General features: G+C 37.7%; 1 protein-coding gene across 3 annotated transcripts in view; it reads right to left on the bottom strand.

The window, feature by feature from the left end:
* LOC132829655 (uncharacterized) overlaps positions 1–26,101 on the bottom strand; it is a 112,067-nt gene that overhangs the window by 1,150 nt on the left and 84,816 nt on the right. For 2 of the 3 annotated variants that reach the window (XM_060846992.1, XM_060846994.1), the window contains 10 exons: positions 22,299–22,704; positions 17,737–17,799; positions 16,307–16,456; positions 14,897–15,036; positions 14,503–14,559; positions 14,251–14,347; positions 10,015–10,118; positions 5,938–6,025; positions 3,045–3,823; positions 372–498 (listed from right to left, as the gene is read on the bottom strand). In XM_060846992.1, the coding sequence (XP_060702975.1) occupies positions 372–498; positions 3,045–3,823; positions 5,938–6,025; positions 10,015–10,118; positions 14,251–14,347; positions 14,503–14,559; positions 14,897–15,036; positions 16,307–16,456; positions 17,737–17,799; positions 22,299–22,704 (2,011 nt within the window). The remainder of the gene's footprint in view (positions 1–371; positions 499–3,044; positions 3,824–5,937; positions 6,026–10,014; positions 10,119–14,250; positions 14,348–14,502; positions 14,560–14,896; positions 15,037–16,306; positions 16,457–17,736; positions 17,800–22,298; positions 22,705–26,101) is intronic. The other variant, XM_060846993.1, reaches the window with a different exon arrangement.

Raw genomic sequence — 26,101 nt, forward strand, 5'->3', positions numbered from 1 at the left:
ACAAATGGTCAAGTCCCACTCAGATATCTAACTTACACAATATTGATTTTAATATTGTTTCTGCTCTGTGTGAGAAAGGCCTAGCTGTTTTACAGGAGTGGAAAAAGGTCAAGAGTCACTGATTGTGGTGTGTATGAATGGAAGTTCACACAAGAAAGTATAATGTAGCAATCAAATGACAAAATAATGGAATTCAGTAACAACAATAAAAAATAGTTACTATATTTTGAAATTTTGGTGACATTTATTAGCAGTACCCAGTATGAAAACGTTCTACCTTGCAAAGTGACATGTGATTACACTTTCATACAAATGCAATATTGGGGCGCAATCAGGATGCCAAAAGAATTATAGAAGCAAATTGTATGTACCATTTCTCGATGGGTACACCGAACAACATGGTGAGAGACTTGCCTTACCAAGTCAATGACAGATAAACCTGACAGAGTACCATTATTTTCCTCTTTCACTTTATTAATAAGTGAATGAAATACTTCTCTGTGAAGATAAAACAAAAAGATAAAATTAATCAAGACAATGACATTCACAATTGGGCTTAAAAGATTGCAAATCACTGAAATAATTAACTAAAAACTTCTAAGCCATACTACGTCACTTAAGTCCATAGATTCCAATATGAGCTTTACTTTTTGATCAAGGCTAATGGAAGCACTCACAAACACGTAGATAAACTTGAAACCATTTCATGACTTGTCTTAAACATTGTTTTTGCTCATAAGATGCATGCAAACAAGGCAGCGGCTATTCAGCCCCTTAAGCCTGTTCCACCATTCAATTTGATCTGGCTTAATATCAATCCACATTCACACCACCTCTGATAATTGTTTAGCTCCTGTTCGACAAGAATCTATTCACCTCTCTCTTAAAAATATTAAAGGATTTTGCTTCCATCACCTTTTCAAGAAGAATATTCCAAAGACTCATGATTCTCAGAAAACAAAAATCACCTCATCTGCTTTAAAGGAGTAACCTCTGATTTTTAACAGTGATCTCTATTTCTAGATTGCCCAATAAGGAGTAATATCTTCTCCACATACACCTTGTTAAGACCCCTCAACATCTTTTATTTTTTCAATCGTGTCGCTCATGCTCTTCTAAATGTCAGTCCATGGAAGCTTAGCAACATTTTCTCATAAGGTAACCAAAACATCCCAGATATTAGTCAGGTACAATACCTCCGAATTGCTTCCAATGCATTTATATCCTTCCTTAAATATGATGGCCACTACTGCACTCAGTACTCCAGATGTATTCTTAACAATACCCTATAAAACTGAAGCATAATTGCAATACCTTTGTATTCAATTCCTATCACAATAAACAGTAACATTCCATTAGCTTTTCAAATTACTTGCTATAACTACATTTTAACATGTTGTGATTTAAGCACTTGTGCACACAAATTCCCCTGCATCTCAGAATTCTGCAATCATTCGTCTTGCCCAGAAAAACAATTTCACACTTTCCCACATTATACTATATGTACTCAAGTAATAGTTATGTAAAGGTCAACCCCCTATTTCTGGCCAAAAAAATCTGGAATTTTCCATATATCTCGTGTAAAAGTCGATCCAACTGCTTCACAAATAGAAGATCAATATTTATGAGTCAGTGTACCAGCTGTCCCGCTCAACTCCGGGTTTCAGAATTACCATAATTCACTGTTTTTTCTTTATTCACTTCGAGATCAATTGAGCTTTTGCTAATGATATGGCATGAATTTTGACAGGGATGAATTTCAGCCCTCAAAAGTAGTATCCAAGTAGTAGTTGAATCCTATAAATTTAACCTTAAAAAGTAGTCAAAAAATTGACTATTACTCGAGAATATATAGTACTCCATTTGCCAAATCTTTGCCCACTTAATTAGCTATATATTTTTATAGCCTCCTTATGTGTTCTTCAAAACTTACTTTGCTACCTATCTTTACATCATCAGCAAATTTGGAAACCATACCTTCAGGACCTTAATCCAAATCATTTACATAAGTAGTAAACAGTTGAAGTCTCAGCACTGATCCTTCCGGCACACCACTTAATACTCTTGCCAACCTTAAAAAGAGCTGCTCATGCCTTCTCTTGCTTTCTGTTAGCCAGAAAATCTATCCATGCCAATGTGCAACTAGTACGCCATGAGTTTTTATTTTCTGCAACCACCTTTAATGTGGGACTTTCACAAATACTTTCGGGAAATTTGTATGCATAACATTTCCCAGCTCCATTTTATCCAATTCTTCAAAAGAACTTCAATAGATTGGTCAAACAGTATTTACCTTTCATAAGACCATGGTGACTCTGCCTGAATACCCTGAACTTATCCAAGTGTCCTACTATAACTTTATTTTTAAGAAAAGCTTCTAACACTTTCTTATTGAATAAGTCAACTGGCATTTGTGTCCTACTTTCATTCTCCCACCCTTTGTGAATACAGGAGTTACAACCTAACCCATTTAACAGCAATCTCAAAACAGCCATTCCAATTTGTGAATTTGTTGCTAGTTAAATAAGAAAGATCTGCATACTGGGATTCTGCAGTGCAATAGAAGTGTTCAGCCGGTTCAGGTTTAAATCCACCTGTTCCAGAGGTGTGTCATAAATATATCTAAACACATTCATCACAAAAATGTGGCACCTGAAAAGGTAACCTGACACCAAGAAATAAAAATAATTAGCATGCTATTATTTGGTTGTGCAGGGTCTGAGAAACAAAATCTTTAACTGACAGGCACCATAACTAAAAAATGTTGCTTTCTTGTTTACTATTAGGAAAACTTTGAGCTTATTCCAGAATCATAAACTCATACATGTGTGTGTCCAGGAGCCTGCATGCTACTAATCCATTACATTGCTCATCAACAATTCAACAGGCTATATCATTAAGATTTACTGCTAATATTTTCTAATGACATCAGAATATACAGGATTTTACCACAGTAGAATTTAGAATCTGTGCCATATAGCAGCATCACCATACAACAAGTAAACATGCTTTTACTGTAAACACTGGGGTAAATAAAAACTTACGCTCTTGTTGTAGGGAATTTGAAGAAAAGTTGTTCCATTACTGCATGATATGATGATCTTGGTTCAGCAATAGATAACCCACCACCAACAGGTGACATAATCGTAGTGGATGTTTCACCAAGTAGCCTTTGGGTGTGTAAAGCTTGGAAATCTTTCTTGGGCTTGATAACTGCATGTGCAGATTGTAAATGTTTGAAGGACTTGTTAAAGGAATCAGCTGTTGAGTCAGAAGGTTCAAATAAATGATGTTGAAGATTCCCTGAGACATGTGATGTTTGTAATGTAGCAAGAGAAATGTCTGGGATTGTTAATGATTTTTCTTCAGTTGATACATCATGCATTTCCAAACTATCACTGGTAAGGTGAAGTGGAAATGACTTTTTTTGACCAGCCAACATCCTATGTTCTAGTTCAAGATCAGACTGGCTATGATCAAACAAATCAAGGCCTGAATTAGACTCCATTGTTGGTACTGTTGAGTAACTTGATGGCCAAACAGCTGATCTGTACATGCTCTTCTCTGTTCTCAGTAATGTGTTCGCATCAAGTCGTTTATTCTTGGATCTGGGTGAAAGCCAGACACTTTCAACAGAATCAGAATTTCCAGCAAATGCAACATTCTGACCCATTGTAACTGTTACAGGAGATGTTGAATGCCTTGGTTGATTTGCAGGATACTTTTGATGTTCAAATTTGTATTGAGATGACATCAAGTTAAAATAATTTGTAGAATATAGACCATCATTATATATTCCATCCTCCTGGGACCAAGATGCAGCCTAAAAAAGTACAATTATTAGTAAGCAGTCAAAATCCAGGCTGTTAGACATTCTATGGTCTGCCTTTATGCTAGATACATGTGGAGGAGTAAGTTATAAACTGAGTAGTTTATACCACGACTGAGTAGTTTATAGTGAGGAGTAGAGATTGTTCTGTTGTGAAATGTTTATGGTTTAGTAGTGCAAGCATGGATAGGTGGATGGCAATATCATCCCCCAATTTAGCAGGAGTGCTAGGCATGAATCTTCGTAAACGATGTGGATCAGATAGCTGATATTGATGCTTGTTGAGGAAGCAATGGTAGGAACCACAATGGAGAACTCCTAAGAAAGTGCAAAAAGTGTGCACTGTAGTTACGATCTCAGTTAAGGGGAAAATTCAAGCCTAGGATGGGCAGCAGCAGAGTAATCATTGTTAGGATAGCAACTTGGGGCGTTTGACTGTGAGTGTACCAATGAGGGAAGAAATAAAAAAGTGAATTAAGGATTACAGGAAAAGGAGACGCAGGCCCAGAAAAAGGAGTACTGGTCTCACATCCAAAGTGACATGCATAAATGGACACAGATGGAATTCAAGACAGGTTTATAGCAGAAATTAGGAAAAACCTGTCCTGACTGTAAGCAGGAGACTTTCCGTCTTATTCCATCTGTCTTTTATTCAGTGGATCAAACCTTGTTGCAGTCAGCACACTCAATATCTTAAATATCACTGCAAAATGTTCCAACATTTAATAAACCAACAATTAGACAACTGCAAAAGTTCACCAAATCAACAACTTCACAAAATATAAAGAAAGGTAAAGTCATCATATTGGACTGTACGACATATTACAGACACTCTGGTGGTGGTTTAGTCTTTGGGTCACCATGCCTCACAGAAGTGAGGAAGTTCAGCAAGTGGAACCTTCACAGTAACCTCAGCCAGAACAGAAACTGAACTATGGCTGTTGGCATCACTCTGCTTTGCAAACCATCCAGCCTGATCCAAATTTAATTTACTTGGATTCTTGTATTATAACAGCACACTGCCCAGGAAAATTATAACAGCAATTCATCTTATGACTTGCTAATATTTCATAGAATAGAAAATAAAATACCTTGTTTTTATACCGTTTTATACGGCTATACCACTGCATGTGAAGAATATTTAATAAAGCTTAATGTTTATTCAAGAACTATTTTCTTCAAATTTCAGAAGGTAACAATCCTTTCGAAAACAGTATTAGAAATGAAACTACTTTGCACTGTAAAGGTAATATTCACTTAATCATTACAATTTTATATTTTCTCAGTTTTCAGCGCACATGCTGGAAATACATCCAAAAAAATCAATTAAACAGATTAATAAAGTATAAAACCTTCACTGCCTGCTCTCAAGTTACAGAGGAAATAATCAAAGGTAGATCATTTTTAAATTGCAGAACTGTGTTATCACCATGCTCATGCATGACACATTCAATTAATTTTCTTACCCGACCACTTGCATGTGATTTATTATAATTAAGCAAGCTAAATACTTAAAATATTTGTGTCTCGCAATACTTGGATCACTACATTTGCAAATTTCATGTTCATTAAACATAAGCAGAAATTTATAAGTATGAAATCAAATAATGAAACTTCTGATACAAACCTTTGCAGAAAGCAGTGCAAAAATAGCCACTAAAGTAAACTGTACAATAAAATCAGTCCAAAATTCTTAAAATCTTTTAGAAGCTAGCTCAATTATTCATATGACAAATTTAGCCATGGATTTGAAGATGACACCAAAATTTCACAGCAACTTAAAAAAATAGATAAGTTTAAGGATTTCCACTACAACAAATGTACAGGCCTGCTGTACCACAGCAAAAGCTTTGTTATTTTTTTGCTGGTTTTGAGTTGGAAAAAGAAATGGAATAACAGCACATTTTCAACAAAATGGCAAAAACACAGCCACAGACTGAAATGTCACTAAGGTCCTTGGGGGAAAAAAAACTAAACACAAGACAAGTTGAACTGCAATCCTGCATTTCGATGATGTGTTATCATCATATTATCTTTCAATACAAAATATACAATTTTCCCTGACTGTATCAGGAAATTAAACTGACTTAACAATAAAAAAAACTTACATTGAACAGAGCAATTTGCTCTTGAATTCCTTTCATTCTTTTTTCCCACATGTCACAAGCAGCAATGATGTCTGCAGAATTAACGTTCCTTCAGGATGTAACCAGAAACAGAAGAAACAAGTAAACCCAATTTAACTTTGAACTTTAAGCTGATCATAATTTTTTATTTTAACAAAAGAAACAATATTACTTTCATATTACTCTCAACAAGCACTGCTTTATCTTATTGAGATAACTTAGATAACAAACACTTATTCAATGTTCCCGATGGAGCATGATAGCAATGGTGCATGTATACTGTAGCATCACAGAATGGTTACAAAACGAAGAGTAACCATTGAGCCTGAATATAAAATAACTGCTTGCTTTAAACAGAGAGTGCTCTGACAATGGTGAGGTTAAAGTCCATTTGGAAGTAACTTAAATTGTCTTGAGGATCACCAATTTATAGTGTATATTGATGGTAACTTGAAAGTAAGTTTCATTTTAATAGTTTTGCTCTGAGCAAGGTTGTGGAAAATGTAGTTATGTCCATGGGTCTTGTACATAGATTGGAACATAATGTGAAAACAGAGACATGCTGCCAAAGCTTTTTGTCCTGCATTCATCAAGACAAATGAAAGGAAGTCAAATTTCAAATTATCACAACAGTTTGAACCATAGGAGAAAAGAGTTCTGATTGGTTGGCCAGGCGCTGTCATGGAGGAAGTAACTGAAATGTGACATTGTTACATTTACCCTGAGGTACGCAGGGCTAAAATCTTTGACATGACTCACTTTCAGTAATTTACAAGTTCTATAACACCAGGCTATAACTGAAGATCACTTAAATGCTGCAGTAGCAGTGAATGTCTTTTAAAGTCTAATAACTGTCTAATTGAAGCAATAGGAAGTATCACTTTTAAACTTTATGATTTCTACTTGACAGAAAAGCAGGACAGAAACGAAGGAACAGGAAATTCGACGTTTCGGGCCAGAGCCCTTCATCAGGATGAAGGGCTCTGGCCCGAAACGTCGAATTTCCTGTTCCTTGGATGCTGCCTAACCTGCTGTGCTTTAACCAGGAACACATTTTCAGCTCTGATCTCCAGCATCTGCAGACCTCACTTTTTACTAGAAAAGCAGGACACACTACTTATTCATAAACCCACTATAATTCAAATATTTCTCTGGAAATTTATTGAAATACAAGTGAGATTTGGAAATGTAGAAGCCTTGTACAAGTTGTCCTGTGTACACGGCTATTTCAAATGTCTGATTCAATATACTTTGCAATATTTCAGCAGAAGCTGAGTGACAACTCAAAGATAAAGTGGAAATGTCTTCAATCTTTAGTCACATATATTCAGCCACTACACACAGTTAAACACTGCCGTCATGTGTGGAAGAGATAAAATCAGAAGAATAGTAGCAAATGGACAAGGCTTTTTGCAGATACATCTGTAATTACAGATTATCCGAAAGACACGGGTCGGGAATATTTCATCTGGATAACTGAATGCCGGATAACATAGTTTAACCAAGCATCGGAACCTTGCGATCTTGCTGGATAATCAAATGCCAGATAATCAAAGTTCCTCTGTACACTATTATTTTTCATGAGTTATTTTTAGACATTCATCTAATCACACCCTTCACTTTGAATCACGGAGAAAAAAAAATAGCATTTAGGAGACAGGCACAGAGACAGCAATTTACCTTGAACAATTTAATAAGTTAGGCTAAACCCAAAATGGAACAAAATGACTTGTGGAAAGAACAGATTTTGTAAGGGTGAATGCTTTTTCATTTTTCACTTTTCTAGTTCCTTTCAAATTCAGAGGAAGAATGCAAGTTACACGAGACTGAAAAGTCTTTGTAAGATGTTGAGTTCACCCCACCATCAAGTCCTAATTCAAGGTATCATTAATTGTTACAAAATGAAGGTTAAGAGATTATGAAAGTTTGGGACCGACTCTTTAAAATAAAATGGTGCAATGAAGGAGGTCACATGAACTGCTCTGGATTTTGCCTGACAGACATTTAAGTGGGTCTGGGTAGATTTAATGAAAAGAAAATGCAAGATTTTCACACCTGCAGATAGCAGCAAAAGATTTGTGATGACAGAGTCAATTGTCAGTCCCCAGGTCTCTCAGAGATATGTTAGGAATGTCAGGTTTTATAAATGACTGGGAGCAAATTATTGCAGATACTCAAACCTGTACTGAAAACAACAAATGCTGATGTCACAGCAGGTCAGGCAGCATCTGATGAGACCATAAGACCCAGGAGTGGAAGTAAGGCCATTTGACCCATCGAGTCCACTCCGCCATTCAATTATGGCTGATGGGCATTTCAACTCCACTTACCAGCATTCTCCCCGTAGCCCTTAATTCCTCGTGACATCAAGAATTTATCAATCTCTGCCTTGAAGACATTTAGCGTCCCGGCCTCCACTGCACTCTGCGGCAATGAATTCCACAGGCCCACCACTCTCTGGCTGAAGAAATGTCTCCGCATTTCTGTTCTGAATTGACCCCCTCTAATTCTAAGGCCGTGTCCACGGGTCCTAGTCTCCTCGCCTAACGGAAACAATTTCCTAGCGTCCACCCTTTTCAAGCCATGTATTATCTTGTAAGTTTCTATTAAATCTCCCCTTAATCTTCTAAACTCCAATGAATACAATCCCAGGATCCTCAGCCGTTCCTCATATGTTAGACTAACCATTCCAGGGATCATCCGTATGAATCTCCGCTGGACACGCTCCAGTGCGAGTATGTCCTTCCTGAGGTGTGGGGACCAAAACTGGACACAGTACTCCAAATGGGGTCTAACCAGAGCTTCATAAAGTCTGAGTAGCACAACGGTGCTTTTATATTCCAACCCTCTTGAGATAAATGACAAAATGATTAGCAATTGGCTTCCTAAACCTGTCTCTATTGTCTGCTGAATGAAAACTTGAGCTGTGTTTAATATTTTGTCAAACTTCATGGTATCAAGTGAGTGATGTTCCACAATTCAACACCAAAGCTGTCATTTGCGTTCAATTTATATAAACAATAGGGATGTGAACATAGGAGATATGGTTAGCAGTTTTGCAGATGGCACCAAAATTGCAGGTAGAGTGGACAGCAAAGGTTACCTTGGAGCACAACAGGATCTTGATCAGATGGGCCAATAAGCCAAAGAGCAGCAGATGGGGTTTAATTTGGATAAATGAGAGGTGCAACATTTTGGAAAGACAAATCAGAGCAGAGCTTATACACTTAATGGTAAGGTCTTGAGCAGTGTTGCTGAATAAAGAGACCATGCAGTACAGGTTCAAAGTTCCTCAAAAGTGGAGTCACAGGTATATAGGATAGTAAGGGCAGTATTTGGTATGCCAGCATTGGTCAGAGCATTGAGTATGGGAGTTGGGAAGACATGTTTCAACTGTACAGGACATTGGTTGGGCCACTTTTGGAATACTGTATACGATTCTGGTCTCCGTGCTCTTGGAAGAATGCTGTGAAACTTTAAAGGGTTCAGAAAACATTTGCAACATGTTGCCAGTGTTGGAGGGTTTGAGCTATAGGGAGAGGCTGGGGGCTATCTTCCCTGGAGTGTCAGAGGCTGAGGGGTGACAGAATAGAAGTTTTTAATTTTGTGAGGGGCATGCATATGGTAAATAGACATGGTCTTTTCCCCATATGGGAGAGTCCAAAGCTAGAGGCATAGGCTTAAGGTGAGGGGTAAAAGGTTTAAAAGGGACCTAAGGGGCAGCTTCTTCATGCAGACGGTGGTGCATGTATGGAATAAGCTACAGAGGAAGTGGTGGAGGCTGGTTCAATTACAACACTTAAAAGGCATCTGGATGGGTATATGAATAAGAAGGGTTTAGAGGGATATGGGCAAATGCTGGCAAATATGACTAGATTAATTTAAGATATCTGGTCATCATGGACAAGTTGGACTAAAGGGTCTGTGTCCGTGCTGAATACCTCTATGGCTCTATAACACATTTTTTTTCTTTGTAGCATGAATCCATTTTCCGAGCATGCATGTTTCTTTTAAACATCTGATTTAATGTGAATAATGCAACCTGCGATAAACACTTACCGACTCTTTTGTGCAGTATAAAACTTTACGTTTTCAACAGCCTCCTGAAGTAGATGATTCAAAAAATATAATCTTGTGTATTTTTTCCATTCTTGAATCTGAGTCTGGAGCAGGAATTTAAGCAACACATAGAAATTGCAATCTTACTGCCTTTATTACAAGAAACATACTATTACAGTTTCCAGGACTAATGTTGCAACTCTGAGTTATCCATGCTCCTCAAAATCTCATCTCCTCAGCATTCCCAATTTTAATTGTGCCACCACTAGTTGCAGTCAGCTGCTTGAGCCCTAATTCATTCCTTAAATCTCTTTGCCTTGCGACTTATTTTTCTTCCTTAAGACACTGTTTCAAACAAATCACTTCAAATAAACTTCTGATTATTTGACCTAATACCTCATGATGTGACTTGATGTTATATTTTGCTTCACAACATTTGTGTGATGTACCTCATGTGACGATGGCTTTAAGAGGTGCATTTTGTCCTGGATTTTTTTATTGAAGAAAAGTTGAGACAGAGTTGACAGATAATATACTCAAACAGCTTGCGAGGCATTGGGATCTTTTTTAAAGTTGGAAAATAGAAGCCTGGCGGGGTGGAGTCAAGCTCCCACAGAATCAAGATTTTCAGTTTCAGCTTCTGCAGTGTTAGGTGCAGGTTAGGTGGATTGGCCATGCTACATTGCCCATAGTGCTCAGAGATATGTAGGTTAGATGCATTACTTAGGGGTAAATATAGGATAATAGGGTAGAGGAATGGGTCTGGGTGAGTTACTCTTCAGAGTGTCTGTGTGGACTTGTTGGGCCACAGGGCTTGTTTCCACACTGTAGGGATCCTATGATCTGCTGAGGTGTTAAGCTGGAAATGGAAGCTCTTCTCTCTGTTATAGCTTAAAGCTGGGATTCTCTTCCTGCTGCTAGAATTGCATGTGAGACCATCTATTTTATGGAATTTGTCTTTGCCAAGTGCGTTTTTATGGGATGTCATGATATTGGAACAGTAGTAGTTAAGATATTTCAATGGAGTTAAGTTAAGCCAATTCTTTTATTGTGTCTCTGTTTTAACTGCAGTGTAAAAATAAAGTGTGTTTTGAGTAGTTCATCAATCGATCACATCTGGAACACAACACCTTCCACTTACCTTTAAAATAGGAAGTAATTAGGGTCAAGACTATCTTCTTAATATATTTTGAGGAGTTCTGGTCTGACCCATAACAAACTGGGGGCTTTTGCCAGGATTAAAATCTCTTAATTCCAGGTTGAGTTTAAGATTATTGGATTCAAAGGCAGTGAGCAATATGGGATAGCGTTTTTTTAAAATTTCGGGTGTTACATTTGATTGGTTGAAAGTGTGTGTGTTTTATGCACTAATGGCTTTCAGTCATTAAGAGTTTCTTCAAGGTGAAGAAGTCACTTCAGGAGTTTTACAGCTAGTGAGCAAGGCTGACTGTGGTTGAAAAGCTAGTGGAAAAGTCAGGCAATTGAGGTGTTACAGGAAGAATAACCTGGAAATTTTCCTGTGGGGTAACAAGGTCAGAAAGCCACAGGTTGAAGCAGGAGAGTTCAATTATCAGCAATTATGTTTGATCAAATGGTTGAGGAAAAAAATACACGAACAGGTGAAGGAAAAAGTGGGTATTTTTACTTCAGAAAAATGAGCTGCATTCAACAAAAATTAAAGCAGTTGTATCAAAAAGTATGTACAGAAGAATCTGACTATATCCCAGAATGTTACCATCTTAAAAATGAAGCCTTGATGAGGAAATGGAAGACCATAACATATTCAGGTAGATGAGAAATGGGCAGAAGTTCATCGAGTTGTATTACTGGTAGGTTATAGAAAGGAAATGTTGCAGGTAGCACATGAATTACCAGTAGAAGGTCATTTTGGAGTAAGGAAAACTCATGTCAAAGTACGAAAGCATTTTTTATTAGCATGGACTGCATACAGATGTGGTTTAATTTTGCCAGATAGGAAAATCTGAGGCAGCGATAAAACTAGTACCCTTAATACTCCTTCTTGCATTTGAGGAACGTTTCAGAAGAGTCTTAAATGATTTTGTAGGACCCCTACCTAAAACAAAAAGTGGGAGTCAGAGATCAGAGAAAGCGTAAATGGACAATGTGTCACATTTTAGGGAAAGATTAAATACAGCAGGTGAGTTGGCTGGACAGTATTTGAAAGTTGCACAGCATGTGATGAAACAGGAAGCAAGAAATCAAAAATTCATAAATTCGCTTGTAGAAATAAAGTGTTAGTGTTACACCCAGTGGAACCTTTAAACGCAAGGTTTAGTGGGCCTTGGACTGTACTAGTTTAAAGTCATAACATTTAGTGCGAAAAATGTAAGCCACATTTCAAAGGCTAACCAGTAAAGTCATTTCTGGATTTCCCCAATTGTGGTGTAATTCTACAACCTCGTGATTTTTAGTCACACATGGAAGGAACGTTTGGGGCATCTATCAGAATTGTTCGACTGATTTCAGGAGGTGAGCCTGGGGATAAACCTGGCTAACAGCAAGTTTGCAAAAAGCCCAAGTCACATTCTGGAGCACGTCATCGGACGAGGACAAATGGCACCACGGGATGTAAAAACAAAAGGTTACTGGGGAGCTTCCTATATCATTGACAAAGAGGGAAGTACTACGATTCGTGAAACTGAGTGGTTTTTATCAGAAGTACATACCAAATATTAGCAGTGTGGTTGCTCCACTGACTGACTTGTTGAGAAAGTGCAGAAAATTTCAGTGGACAGAGGAAAGTCAGAAAGCATTTGACAGCCTTGAAGCTGTGTTTACTACTACCCCAATGCACACTTTAATACACAAAGCCATTCAAAGTGGTTATTAATGAGAGGGATGTGGATGTCAGTGCTATATTCTTGCAAGAAGAAAACAAGACGACAGATGGACCTGTTGGTTATTTTTTCAGAAAATTGAATAATAATCAACAGAAATATTCCACAATTGAGAAGGAGACCTTAAGTTTAGTCTTGGCGTTGCAACATTTCTACATTTATATTGCCAGTGATATGTCTGAGACAATTGTATATACTCATCATAGCCCTTAAAGTTTTTGAGAAAACTTAAAGATAAAAATTCCAGACTGCTTAGATGGAGCTTATAATCGCAACCATTCATTTGAAAAATATAGACATGGCAGGACGAGAGAACTTTTCAATGAAGAAAAACTGCGACTGAGATGGTGAAGAAAAAAAAAGACTGAAGTGGACCTGTAGTAGTGAATATTTACATGCTTAGGGTCAATGTAATGCATATACATTATAGTATGCCAATACAGTAAGACTAAAAGTTTTTTAAAAATGAAGACATCTTTGTATATTGATGTTTTTTTTATATAGGGGGCAAAACTCCCATACCATTTTATTACATTGAATATATTGTACAAGCTGATTAATCAAATGCTATATTCAGTATCAAAGGGCAGAAAGTTGAAAAATTTCATTTGAAACTACGACTTTATGTTAGTTACTTAAATCTGTATCTGCATTGAAGGCCTTCAGAATTTCCCACAATGTTATAGCAAAGTGAAATGTAGTAGCTAAGCTGCTACTGAGCAAAGAAGTGAAGAGCTACAAGAGGTCTCAGGTTTTTGTGCGACTTTAAAATGTAATGTTTTAGACAGTATGAATGCTCTGTCAACAAGCAAGCCATGTCTTGGGAAGATGCAGAATGCCCCATTGCATTCATGAATCTCAGTCACATTCTTAGGTAAAGTTTCAAAACAGAAGTCGTTTATCATGTTTGCTACAAGCCACTCTTGAATCACCACTCTTTGGTGATTTATTCTCTGCAATACGGGGTAGAGGCTTGGGAGCAACTGCAGGTGGTGCTTGGACCCAAGACACCAGAGCTAAGAAAAAGTAGACAGAATTAAGGAGGAAAGTAATTTTGTTTAGAAAAAGGCTGTAATTCAAGGTTATTTTGGAAGGGAAGGATGTGTATTATCACAGAAATAAAACAAACTGTCATCCACATGAAACTGTTCAGTTTGAGGTCAAATCACCATAATGATTCTTCAAATTTACTAATACTAGTATCGGTAAATACATCCCAAATTCTCAAAAACAAACCAAAACATACTATGCAATCATAAATAAAACTGAGAAAAACATTTTATTAATTTTATTCAACATTGAGTTTGCTTTTTTGTCAGTTTCATAGTCATGTTCACATGTTAGTGTTGTTTATGCAATATTTCCCAGCAATACATACCTCAACAGAAAGTAGTCTATTGGCTGATTCCCTATAATTTTCTTTTCTTGTGGAATAAATTGTCTGCAATTTTTCCTTGTCACTGATCCATTTCTCCCTGAAAGCAATGGTTGTTTGGATGAAGATACCTTTAAATGGTTTGCTATTGTGCATAATACTAACACTGTCATATATTAGTATAGCTCAGAATAAATTATTTCCATAACTTTAAATGTTAGAACATTTTTAAAATAAATATAGTGCAGCCAGTACCTTTCATCTTTTATTTTCTGAATTTCAGTATCATTTTCATGAATAGCTTTTTTGGACCTGAAAACAAAAGTCACATTTCAGACATCCCTCACAATACATACATAATACATAAAGCCCACTTCTTTTTTCAAACTTTCAGCCATCTGTCCTAAGATATATTGGCTTGTGTGTCTGGGTGACCAATTTTCCTGGGAGGTTTATAATATTAAAGTCACAATATTAACAGAAGGTTTTGTTATATTTCCAATTCCCTAAATCAAATAAATTGAACAAACTCCATTTTCACTGACAAAATTTTATAAAAATCCACAAACTGATAGAAAGTATGACAAGGATGGCACGTATTGCTCAAATTCGCAACTTCAAGGCTTTAAGACCTTTAGGTCCAACATACCTTTCCAAATTATTCTTTGTAGATTTAAGTTCTTCTTGTAGAGTATTGAGTTCTTGTAACTGATACTTCCTTTGGTCACATTTTTTCTCTTTTTCAGCCTCCATCTGTAACTTTACTGTTCTGAGCTCATTCCTCAATTTCTATAGTATAGAGTTAAAAGTGAGTAATCTTACTTTGTTTTGTTATTTTCAACGCCTATTCCCAATTTACAGTATTTTCCAATGATACGTTCACTATACATCCTCTAAAACCCTGGAAAAAGACACTTGTGTGTCATGCTTACATGATTTTAAAACTGAAAACTGCACTGTACTAAACTTATCCAGTCTTAGAAAATGATTCGTGACAAAGAGGGCACAGCCAAGTGGCATTATCACTGAACTGTTAATCCAGAGACCAAGGCAATGTTCTGGGGATCTGGATTCAAATCCCACCTCAGCAGATGATAGAACTGATTAAAATAAAAGCCTGGAACTAACAGTCTAATGATAACCATGAATCCATTATCGATTATCAGAAATAATCCATCTTGTTCACCAATGTCCTTTAGGGAAGGAAACTGACATGCTTACCTGGTCTGACCCACATGTGATTCAGAACCACAGCAATGTAGCTGATTCTTAACTGCCGTCTGAGCAATTAGGATAGGAAATGAATGCTGGTCTAATCAGCGATGTCCTCACCCCATGAATGAATAAAAAAAACTCAACAATATACCCAATTCTCTAAAGACTGCAGGAAGTAAAGTAGTAAAGAAAATCTAATTTAATCAATTTCCATTCTCACATGATTTTAAAATGTTGAGAATGAGGACTGATGAAAGATCTGTTCAGTTCTCAAAATGTCAAGCGATGTCAATTGAGATATATAGTACCAGGTGCAATGCTGGCATATACTTAAGGTAAAATAAGACTTAAGTGTGATTTCAAATTGCTGATGGGGTTTAAACATCTCCCTTTGCAACTTCTCCAATAAAATTTCTTACAATAAATGCCTTGGAACTACCGACATGCTTTTTAGCCTATTGAAATGTTAAAAATTCTTGTCATCGCATTGTGACACTCTCCTTTAATTATATCCATTTCTTTAAAGGTATGTTAATTTGCATCCATGCAACTGTGAATCACTGCTCAGGTTCATACTTGTGCTGAGGTACTATTTGAATACTGTTCACACTTACTGTTGGAGTCCGTCTAAAACTAATTTCTTAATATTTTAGGTATGAACAGAAACACCACAGGAAATCCTGAAGTTAAGAGTTACTCAAATTAGTATTCCAATATCTAAATATGACTTTATTCAATATTAGAATCATTTGTTTCAAATTAACAGCAAGGAAAGACCACGATCTAAACTTACAATAATCAATTTTGACAACAGCAAAGGGTTTTACAATGATGTTAACCACACCTTCTCATTGAACACAAGTTGCTCATACTTTTCTCTGAATGTTTTAATTTCATTTTGAGTGTCAGCATAAAGTCGATTATACAATTTTTGTGACTTCTCATGGTTCTGCATAAGGCGAATGTTCTCATGGTAAAGATACAAGAAGGTTTTCTGTAAGTCAAAAATAAAGACTATTATACAAAAATAATTATTAGGCAAACCTTTAGCGAGGGAAGTGTTGCAGCAAAACATCAACATATTTTAGCTCACCAGAATACTTATTTAAAATTACAATTTGAGAGGTTGGCTTTTGACTTAGTAGCATGTCCATTTTGATCTGTGTGAATGAGGTGGTTGAGGGGTTTGTCAGTCTTTCTAGAGTCTTTTTATTTAAACAAGAGTAAGACTTAGAGTGAGTGAACGAGCGACTAAAAGAGAGAAAGAGGGAAATATTAGTTTGTTGCCCGTTTAGAAGAATGAGGGATTGATTCTTTTTGTGATGAGACAAAATAGTTTGAAGGGCTTTTTGTTTCAGCTCAGAGAAGCCCTGGTTGAAGTTAAATATAAAAACAGCTTATCCTGAATAAAAGGAATCAGTTCAGCAAAATTAGGAAATTGGTTACTTCACAGTTTTCGATAGAAATTCCAGAACCTCCAGAAACAGTCAAAGCAAACCTACAGAATGTGATAGAAAAGGAAGTCTCTCTCTCTCTCTCTCTCCCTGACATGTCAGCGCTGTAAAATGATAGTGTTGGCAATAAACAGAAGTGTACTTTTACTATTTTGAAAACTTTCAATTTATGTGGGGGGTTTAAAAAGCTTAGTATTCCTCTATTTATATTCATTTATTTTGCATAATAACCTTCTGTTTTATTATTAAAACCAATCTTCAGTGCAGGAGGTTGCGTTTTAGTACAAGACCAACTCAATATAAAATATAATTTACCACATCAGGTTTCAGTCAAAGGTCTAACTTGTCTGAAAGTAACACCAGCTGGGGTCATAACACTTTATAATCATGACCACCAGAAGTATGGCAATTCAATTCAACGGGAGATTGCTGCAATAGTAACAGGATTTTACTATACTGTAGACCATTTATCCCATTGGCATTTCATCCCATTCTATTTTTATAATGTCCTTTTAATTAATTTATTTTCTGATGGGCATTAAAGAGGCCAAAACAATTTGAGAAAATGAGTAAGGCAGTAACTTCATCAGGCTTGGGTTTTAGACATTCAAGATCACAGCATATATTATTGAATTTTTAAACTCTCCACAATGTTCTTACCTGAGAATTCTTTTACAAAATGATTTACATATTTGCAATAGAATGGTTAGGAACGAGTAATTTAAGTTTCTTGACTATCAATATTTTGAATGCATTAAAATTAAAGATTGCATTAAAAATTACATTCTGCTCAGCAATTTTAAAGTTTCAGAGATCTTACCTCTTTGCTTTCAAAAGGTTTTATAGGGTCAGTAAGCACTTCAACATCACTAGTCGTTATGTTCTTTGAAAGGTAAAGGGAAAGAAAAGAGAGTTACCACATCTTCTATAATGCTCCAACAATTACGAGAATTGATATTGGAAGAACAATAGGTACTCTGAGAACAAGCACAACACATTTGAGACAGGCATATGAGTGATAGAAGACTCAGGGAATTTCCATCGAGTGTACCAAGATTTGTGAAACAATGCATTCTGTGGAGCACATGTTGTTCAAAACAACTTAATTTGTTACATCAAGTTCATCACTGGAAATGTTATCAAATGCTGGCTTCAACCCGTCACTAAATCAAAATTGATTTTTTTCCTGTGTTTAATTAATCAATTTTAGTTTAGCCCCAGGGGGGCTGAGAGATAAATGGGAGGGGAAGATAGCTAGGAATGCGATAGGTAGATGAAGGTGGAGGTGATGGTTGGAGTGGAGGGTGGAGTGGATAAGTGGGAAGGAAGATGGACAGGTAGGACATTTCAAGAGGGCAGTGCTGAGTTGGCATCAAGAAGGGGTTGCCATGTTACCCTTCCACCAACACATTCGTTCAATTGGCTGAACTGGTCCCTACCCTCAACAGTTTCTCCTTTGAATCCTCTCACTTCCTTCTAAATCAAAGGGGTAGCCATGGGCACCCGCATGGCTCCCAGCTATGCATGCCTCTTCGTCGGGTATGTGGAACGATCCATGTCCCGCAGTTACATCAACACCATTCCCCACATTTTCCTCTGCTACATCGATGATTGTATCGGCATCACCTCGTGCTCCCACAAGGAGGTTGAACAGTTCATTAATTTCACGAAAACCTTCCACCCATAGTAAAAACACTATTCCTTCCTCCCAATTCCTCCATCTGCACCCAGGAGGAGCAATTTCACTCCAGAACATCCCAGGCAGCCTCTTACTTCAAGGACTGCAATTACCCCTCCCAAGTAGTCAACAATACCCTCCAACACATCTCCTCCACTTCCCGCACCTCCGCCCTTGAACCCTATCAGTCCAACTGCAACAAGGATAGAAGCGTCCCAGTCCTCATCTTCCACCCCACCAATCTCCAGATAAATCCATCATACTCCACCTACAGTCAGACCCAACAACAATGATACATTTCCCTCCCGATCTCCTTCAGCATTCGGCAGAGACCATTCCCTCAGAGACTACCTCGTTAGTTCTAAACCACACGAACCCCTCCCCCCCACAAAAAAACCTACCAACCCTCCCTCCACCATCCCTTGCCATCACAAGAGGTGTAACACCTGCACCCATACCTCCCCCCTCATCCAAGACACCAAAGTATCCTTCCACACCCGGAAGAGATTCTCCTGCAAATACAAACACCACATTAACTGCGTCCCCATTGCTCTCGATGTCGTCGACTCGATATTGGGAAGACAGGATGCCAACTTGCAGAATGTTTCAGAGAACTTCTCTGGAACACAAGCACAAAACAACCCCATTGCCCTGTTATCGATACTTCAACTTTCCCTCCCACTTCGGCAAGAAGATGCAAGTCCTGGGTTTCCTCCACTGCCAAATCCTAGCCACCCGACTACTGGAGGAACAACATCTCATCTTCTGCCTTCGGATCCTCCAACCACACAGAATCAATGTCGATTTCATTAGCTTCCTCATCCCCCTTACCGCCACCTTATCTCAGATCCAACCCTCCAACTAGGCACCACCTTCATGACCTGTCCATCTTCCTTTCCACCTTTCTGCTCCATTCCAACCTATCACCATCACCCGCCGCTTTCACCTACCTATCACATTCCTAGCTACCATCCTCCCAGTCCCACCCCACCCGCCCATTTATCTCTCAAGTCCCCTTGGGCCCCACCCCCACATTTCTGATGAACAGCTTATGCTCGAAACGTCGATTCTCCTGCTCCTCAGACGGTGCATTTCCAGCGCTACACATTTTGATTCTAATCAAAATGGCCTGTCCATGTCTTACAGTTCAGTTCATACTTTGTTTATGGACCAGAGTAGACTCACTGATTAATGGTAATTTCAGAGAATTACCATTATCCAGACAATTAAATCTAATGCAATATAAAAAGAAAGTTATACGACTGGTTGACTTTTACAACAGAATCTAATGATTGATTTATGGTCCTATACTAGCAATAGATCAGAATATAATGAATCACATACAAATGTTCAATTCAGAGAGCTGCAGTGGTAAAGCAGAAGCCATTTTCGAAGTCTGAAACAGTGTATGGCAATAACGATATTATTAAATCTGACGAAGATTGGGTGCAACAGCAGAGGTGCAGTTTTGTTGGCAGAATTAACATGTTAGTACAGGATCACCAACTAACGTTTCCTTTTTAAGAATGAAACTGTACCATCACCAACAAAATAGTAAACTAAATATTTTCAAAACTAATTCGTGGTTAAGCATCTGGACAAAACCAAAAATAAAGTTAGACGCACATCAAATTTAAGTAGAAAGGATTGCCAAAGCTACACAAATAACAAAGTTCATTATTTTACATCTTTAAATAAATATACATAATTATAATGTGTAAGTATCCAATGCATTATTACAAACTGTAACATGGTTCTATTTGAAACAGAAGATAAAAAAATTAAAGTTACTTACAGAAGCAGGACATTAAAGAAAATCATAATTGTACAGGGAAAACTTGCATCTGATCTTTTAATTACATCATATCATTTACAACTTCTTTGCTCCCAGGAAAACAATCACAGTCTATCCAAACTCTCTTCATCACGAAATTCTCCAGTGCTGGCAATGTCCTGGTTATTTCCTCTGCACTGTCTCCAGTGCAATCACATCCCTCCTATAAAGTGAATTCCAGAACTGCACACAATAGCTGTGATCTAACCAATGTTTAATACGGTTCAACCATAACTTCTCTCCTTTTAAACTCTATGCCTCAGCTAATAAAGACAAATATCCCATATGTCTCGTATAACACTATCTACCTGTCCCACTACCTTAAAAGATAGTGAGCATGCACACCAAGATTCCTGTGATCTTCAGTGTTTCCCAGGGTCCTACTGTTCATCATGTATTCCTTGCCTTGTTTGTTCTGCCAAAATGCACACCTCACATTTATCCAGACAATTCCATTTGCCACAGGTCAGCCCACCTGTGCAGCCCATCTATATCCCCCATTATTTACCAACTCACCAATTTTTGTATTATCTGTGCACTTACTGATCAAACCTCCAACATTCAAATCTAAATTGTTTATATTTAGCACAAACAGCAACAGGCCCAACAGTGATCGCTGAAGCAACCCAGTGGACTTAGGCTTCCAGTCATGAAAACATCATCCTCTGTTCACTGCCACGCAGCCAATCCCAGATCCAATGAACCAAATTCTATTGGATCCCATGGGCTCTTACCTTTGCTGAAGTGTAAGGAAACTGTCAACTGCATTGTCTTCATTGACACCAGATTTTGAACCAAGGGCTCATGCCCAAAACGTCGATTCTCCACTCCTTGGATGCTGCCTGACCTGCTGCGCTTTTCCAGCAATACATTTTCAGACCAGATTTGAACAGCCAAATGAAAAATATTCTCCTTAACTTCATTTTTGCCAATAATTTTAAATTCATAACCTCTAGTTACTGAGCTATTCACCTGCAGACTTGGTAATATTGTTAGCCACACCCACATTTAGGCCATTGATCAAAATAAAAAAAGAGTAATGGATGCAAAATTGACCTTGGAGAAACAAAGGCAAATCATCTAAGATACACAATCAACTACGAATAACCTGAGCCAATTTTGCATCAATGTGTATGTAATTGTGCCTTAATTCCATGGGCTTCTATCTTAATACGCCTTGTCTCTCACTTTTTTGATATCTTGTAAAGTCAAGTCAAAACATACATCTTCTTGTATACCTGCTGTTACTCATTCATCTGCTTTACCCAGAGCATAGGTGGAAGTCTGGAACGCACTGTCAGTAAGAATGGTAGAGACAGAATCTCTCAAAGTTTAAAAGGTACTGAAATGTGCACTTGCTATGACAAGTCTTGCAAGGCAATGGACCAAGTGCTGGACAACGAGATTACAATTGTTAGGTGCTTGCTTTTGAGTGTAATGGACATGATGGGCCGAATGGCCTTTTTCAATGCCACAGATCTCTGTGACTCGATGCTCAACTTGATGAGCCCGACAATTATTGCATTTAACAAATTCATACCAGTTTACGCCTTCGCAAATGAACGTTTATTTAATCCCGGATTCTTAATTGCATCCCCAACCAACAATGAGCTGTCTGGTCCATACTTTTTGTCTTTCTTTACTTGAATAGTAGTATGACATTCACAATCGTCCAACCATCAAGCACTACTGCTAAGGAAGAATTTTTCTAATTTTAGTCACTGCACAGAGGGAAAGATGCCTTAAGAAAGGTGGTTACATTTTCTACAGAACCAACGTAGTCATTGTTAAAACTTGCTACGAATCATCTAATAGATGATGAAAATTTATTATGAGAATTTACTTAGCAGAAATAGACCAAGTTTCCTACCTTATTGACAACAGTATATTCAGCTTGTCCACTGCTGATTTTTAAGGTCGGCGATTTAGAAGAATCATCTGAGCTTGCTTGTTCCTTTGCTAACCAGGTAGAATGTGGAGAATTTATTGGACTGAGAGATTTATACAGAAATAGGTTATTGTCTGTAGATTGTGTAACATGTTCTTCACCTTTGCATTCCAATGTTCCAAATTCTTTAGTTTTGCATTTATTCTTTTTATTCAAATGTGACTCCAAATTTATGGAGTTATTTGTATTTTGAACTTCATTATCTAAATATGTATTGGTGCTTGAGTTTTGAACCTTTTCTTCTTTGGATGCCCATTGGTAACAATCTGTCATCTTAGAAAGTGCATAACTGTTGTCATTCAGTTCAGGTGCTGTCGTTTCCAAATTTCTGAAAAATGAGAAGTTATTAACATTTTTTGGTTTAGTTCAATGTCCTTAGGCTTGGAATCTTATCAAAGAATAAGTGTTGATAACACAAGATGCTAATTTGCTTCACACACAAATAATATAAGATACAAACTACTACTGAAAAATAGTGATCGCTGCTTTGCCAGGGGCAACCTATTAACCGTTACCCTCAAATATCTGTCCCTGACCACACAACATCGTTGTAGCATGCTAGCTTCACAATGAAAGGAATCTACGTAAAATTACAGAAGTCTCAAGCACAATATCCCTGTAATATATTTGAAATAACTTCTATTACTGCTAACAGGAATATCTACACAAATTCAACCTACTAGCTAAAGATGACAACTGAAGACAAATGGGATTTTATTTTGGGAGAAAGAGAAATGGATTGGAAATAAAACAATTTCCTAACCTCTCCAATCCAGAATTCTTTGGATCAAGACATTACTGAATTATAGAATGATCTCGAATCCCAAACCACAATTAACATTTGTCACATGTAAATATTTACCTGAAGCATAAAAGTGATAAAATATTGTAAAACACAATTTAAAATGCTGTACTTATCCAAATACTGTACCTTCAATATGGGACTACTCCCAAAGTACAGTAGAAAATCATGCTACAAGTTGCTTAAGTCTGTTCAAAACAAATTCTGCCCAACTGAGGTTTCTGAATAACAGATTTATGAACTAGAGAGGTTACAATATGTTCTTATTCTGAGTTTATTTGGATTTACCAAAGAGATGCCAATACTGATGACTTCAAAAGTTTTTTCTCAACTTAGACATCCAAGTTTGGGCTGAACTGGTTATAGTACAACTAAACATGTAACAAAGTATGTTGCCTTACAACATATTCTAAACCCAACAGAAATGATTTTATTTCCCATTTTTAAAAAAAATAGAAAATGCATGAAAATATTTGCTCCGAATATGCATCCATTTGTTATTGGGTTACAACTCTCCTGGCTCATTTACTGTTTTTACACCTGCCAGGAAGATGATACCTTGATCCTAAAAAGAGTGAAAAGATTAGCATCATCCAAAATTATCAAAGTTTAACAGGTAAAGTGAGCAATGCTGTCAAGAATGGTAAGAACCTCACTAGATAACGTAGAAACCTTGAAAAAAACAAGATCAGATTGAAAGCTATAACAAATATTACCAACCAAAAACATTATGTCAACCTTTGTCACTCTTCTATCCATTATCCACTAATCTAAATCAATTCTTTCCTGCATTTCTCAGGCAAATTAGTTTTCCTACTGCTGTTTTCAGAAAATTTCTGACAAGTTTTAACATTGGCCATTAATGGTCAAGGTAAGGAGTTGTAGAGATTTTGGAAAAGGACAATTTTTCTGCTTGGCCTCCAGGAGAAAGAATTTGGAGGCAATATGAGAGTTGCCTAAAAATGGTACAAAACTGGGAAGACATATAAATAAATCCAAGACACTAAAGAGCTCATTGTTTTCTCAGAAGTGGTCAAACCAGGAACTGTGGTATTATTGGATGTTCTGAATTCTATAAACATGCTGCAATCAAGAGCCTCTCCAGAAATTCAGCATAAAATTCAAGGCTGACTCTGCATTGCAGTATTGAGGGTGTAGTTGATAGTTGGAGGTGTTGCCTTTCAGATAAAGAGTTAAACTATTGAAACAAAACCCCCATCCGCGTACTCTTCCTCAGGTCATAGTGCAGCTTTGCAGCCTTCCTTTTCAAACGAAGAACCTGTTAACACCACAGATTGTATGGCCACTTCTGGGAAACGCCCAGCTCTTTAGTGTCAGGAAATGGAAGCCCCGTTCAACAGAGCTGCTGGTCAGTCAAATTGAGTAGCCTTCTCTGTAGCTCCAACAGCACCATAACTATTTAGTCATAGTCATCGTTGATGTCAAATGCAGTGCCAGAGAAGTTAAATGAACACTGGTAAGTCAAGGGATTTGATACGTGTGCGTGCACGTGAAGGGGGCAGGGGATGGGGAACCTGAGCAAGAGAGCTGCACAGGTGGGAGATCCCAATGATCAGATTGGAGAGAGACAGGTTGCAAAGACAATTATGGGTATTCTCCACGATCTTGGAGATGGCGGGAGAGGCAAATTGCCCCTCAGCCAACCACATTAAACAAGGTATCTCTCCTTCCTGTCCTGCCAGTCATTCATGCAGTGAACTCTCAGGTTTTTACCATGCCCCCATCATTCCCCACAGACTCGAAGTGTTGGTAAATTGAGACACTTGAACGCAAGGTATCTGTTCAATATTGGGGGTAAGTTGAGCCTTTCCGGCCGCTCATCCAGTCTCCAGCCTCATTAATCCAAATTAGTTTCTGGACTTCAATGACACCAATTTGAGAGAGTCCTTTTCAGTGTTAAATCAAATTATGATTTTGACTTTTCCGATCCGTAATTTGTCTAGTTCTGGAATGAATATCTCCAGTCTCTTAGGAGAAAACGAGGACTGCAGATGCTGAAGGTCAGAGTTGTGTGTGTGGTGCTGGAAAAGCACAGCAGGTCAGGCAGTATCTGAGGAGCAGGAGAATCAACGTTTGAAGGGCTTATGCCTGAAACATCGATTCCCCTGCTCCTTGGATGCTGCCTGACCTGCTGTGCTTTTCCAGCACCAGACTCTCAACCTCCAGTCTCTTGCCTCCAAAAAAAAATGCTTACAGCTTTTGAATTCTCTTAATTCTGGTCTCTGACGCAATCCCACTCCTTTCTCTTCACCATTAAAAACTATGTCTTCAGCTATCGCGATCTCGGGCTTGCTCCTAAACCTTTACACATTTCCAATGCTACCTCTTCTTTCAAGGTCCTTCTTAAATCCCACCAATTCAATTGAACATTTGGCCACGCCTTGATTTGAGATTTATTTTGCTTTGATTACAACTCTGTCAAACACAATAACACTTACACATACATTAGAGGCACCAAAAAAAGGTGGAAGCCATTGCTTTCGAAGAAGGAAATTCTTGGTTCATGCTATCAATGTTTTCGTTTCAAACAGACTATCAGAACAATATGTTTTCATTACACTATCCTCCATACTGTCACTGTTCCTTCAAAAAGATGCTAGCTGTCACAAAGCTGGCCCCTTTTTACTAAAAGCTGTTCCTTTTCTCAAAGATACTGAGTGGTCGTAAATGGGCCGGGCTCCAATTAGACTACTTTGGTGGAGCAATGAAAAGAATTTTGAGAGGCCTTTTGTTTACATGTAATCAGGTTAGACTTCAGGCCAAAGTGATAATGTTTTAGAAGTGACCTGTACAATGGAAGGGGAGTAATCAGCCGAGCAGTTCAGTCCAGAACTAGTTGGAAGTTCAGCAGTGAACTGTGTGAACAGGCTTTCTCTCTCTTTCTACCTTTCTAACTTCAACC

This window comes from Hemiscyllium ocellatum, chromosome 29 (assembly GCF_020745735.1).
Source record: "Hemiscyllium ocellatum isolate sHemOce1 chromosome 29, sHemOce1.pat.X.cur, whole genome shotgun sequence".
In the NCBI taxonomy this organism is placed as follows: domain Eukaryota; kingdom Metazoa; phylum Chordata; class Chondrichthyes; order Orectolobiformes; family Hemiscylliidae; genus Hemiscyllium; species Hemiscyllium ocellatum.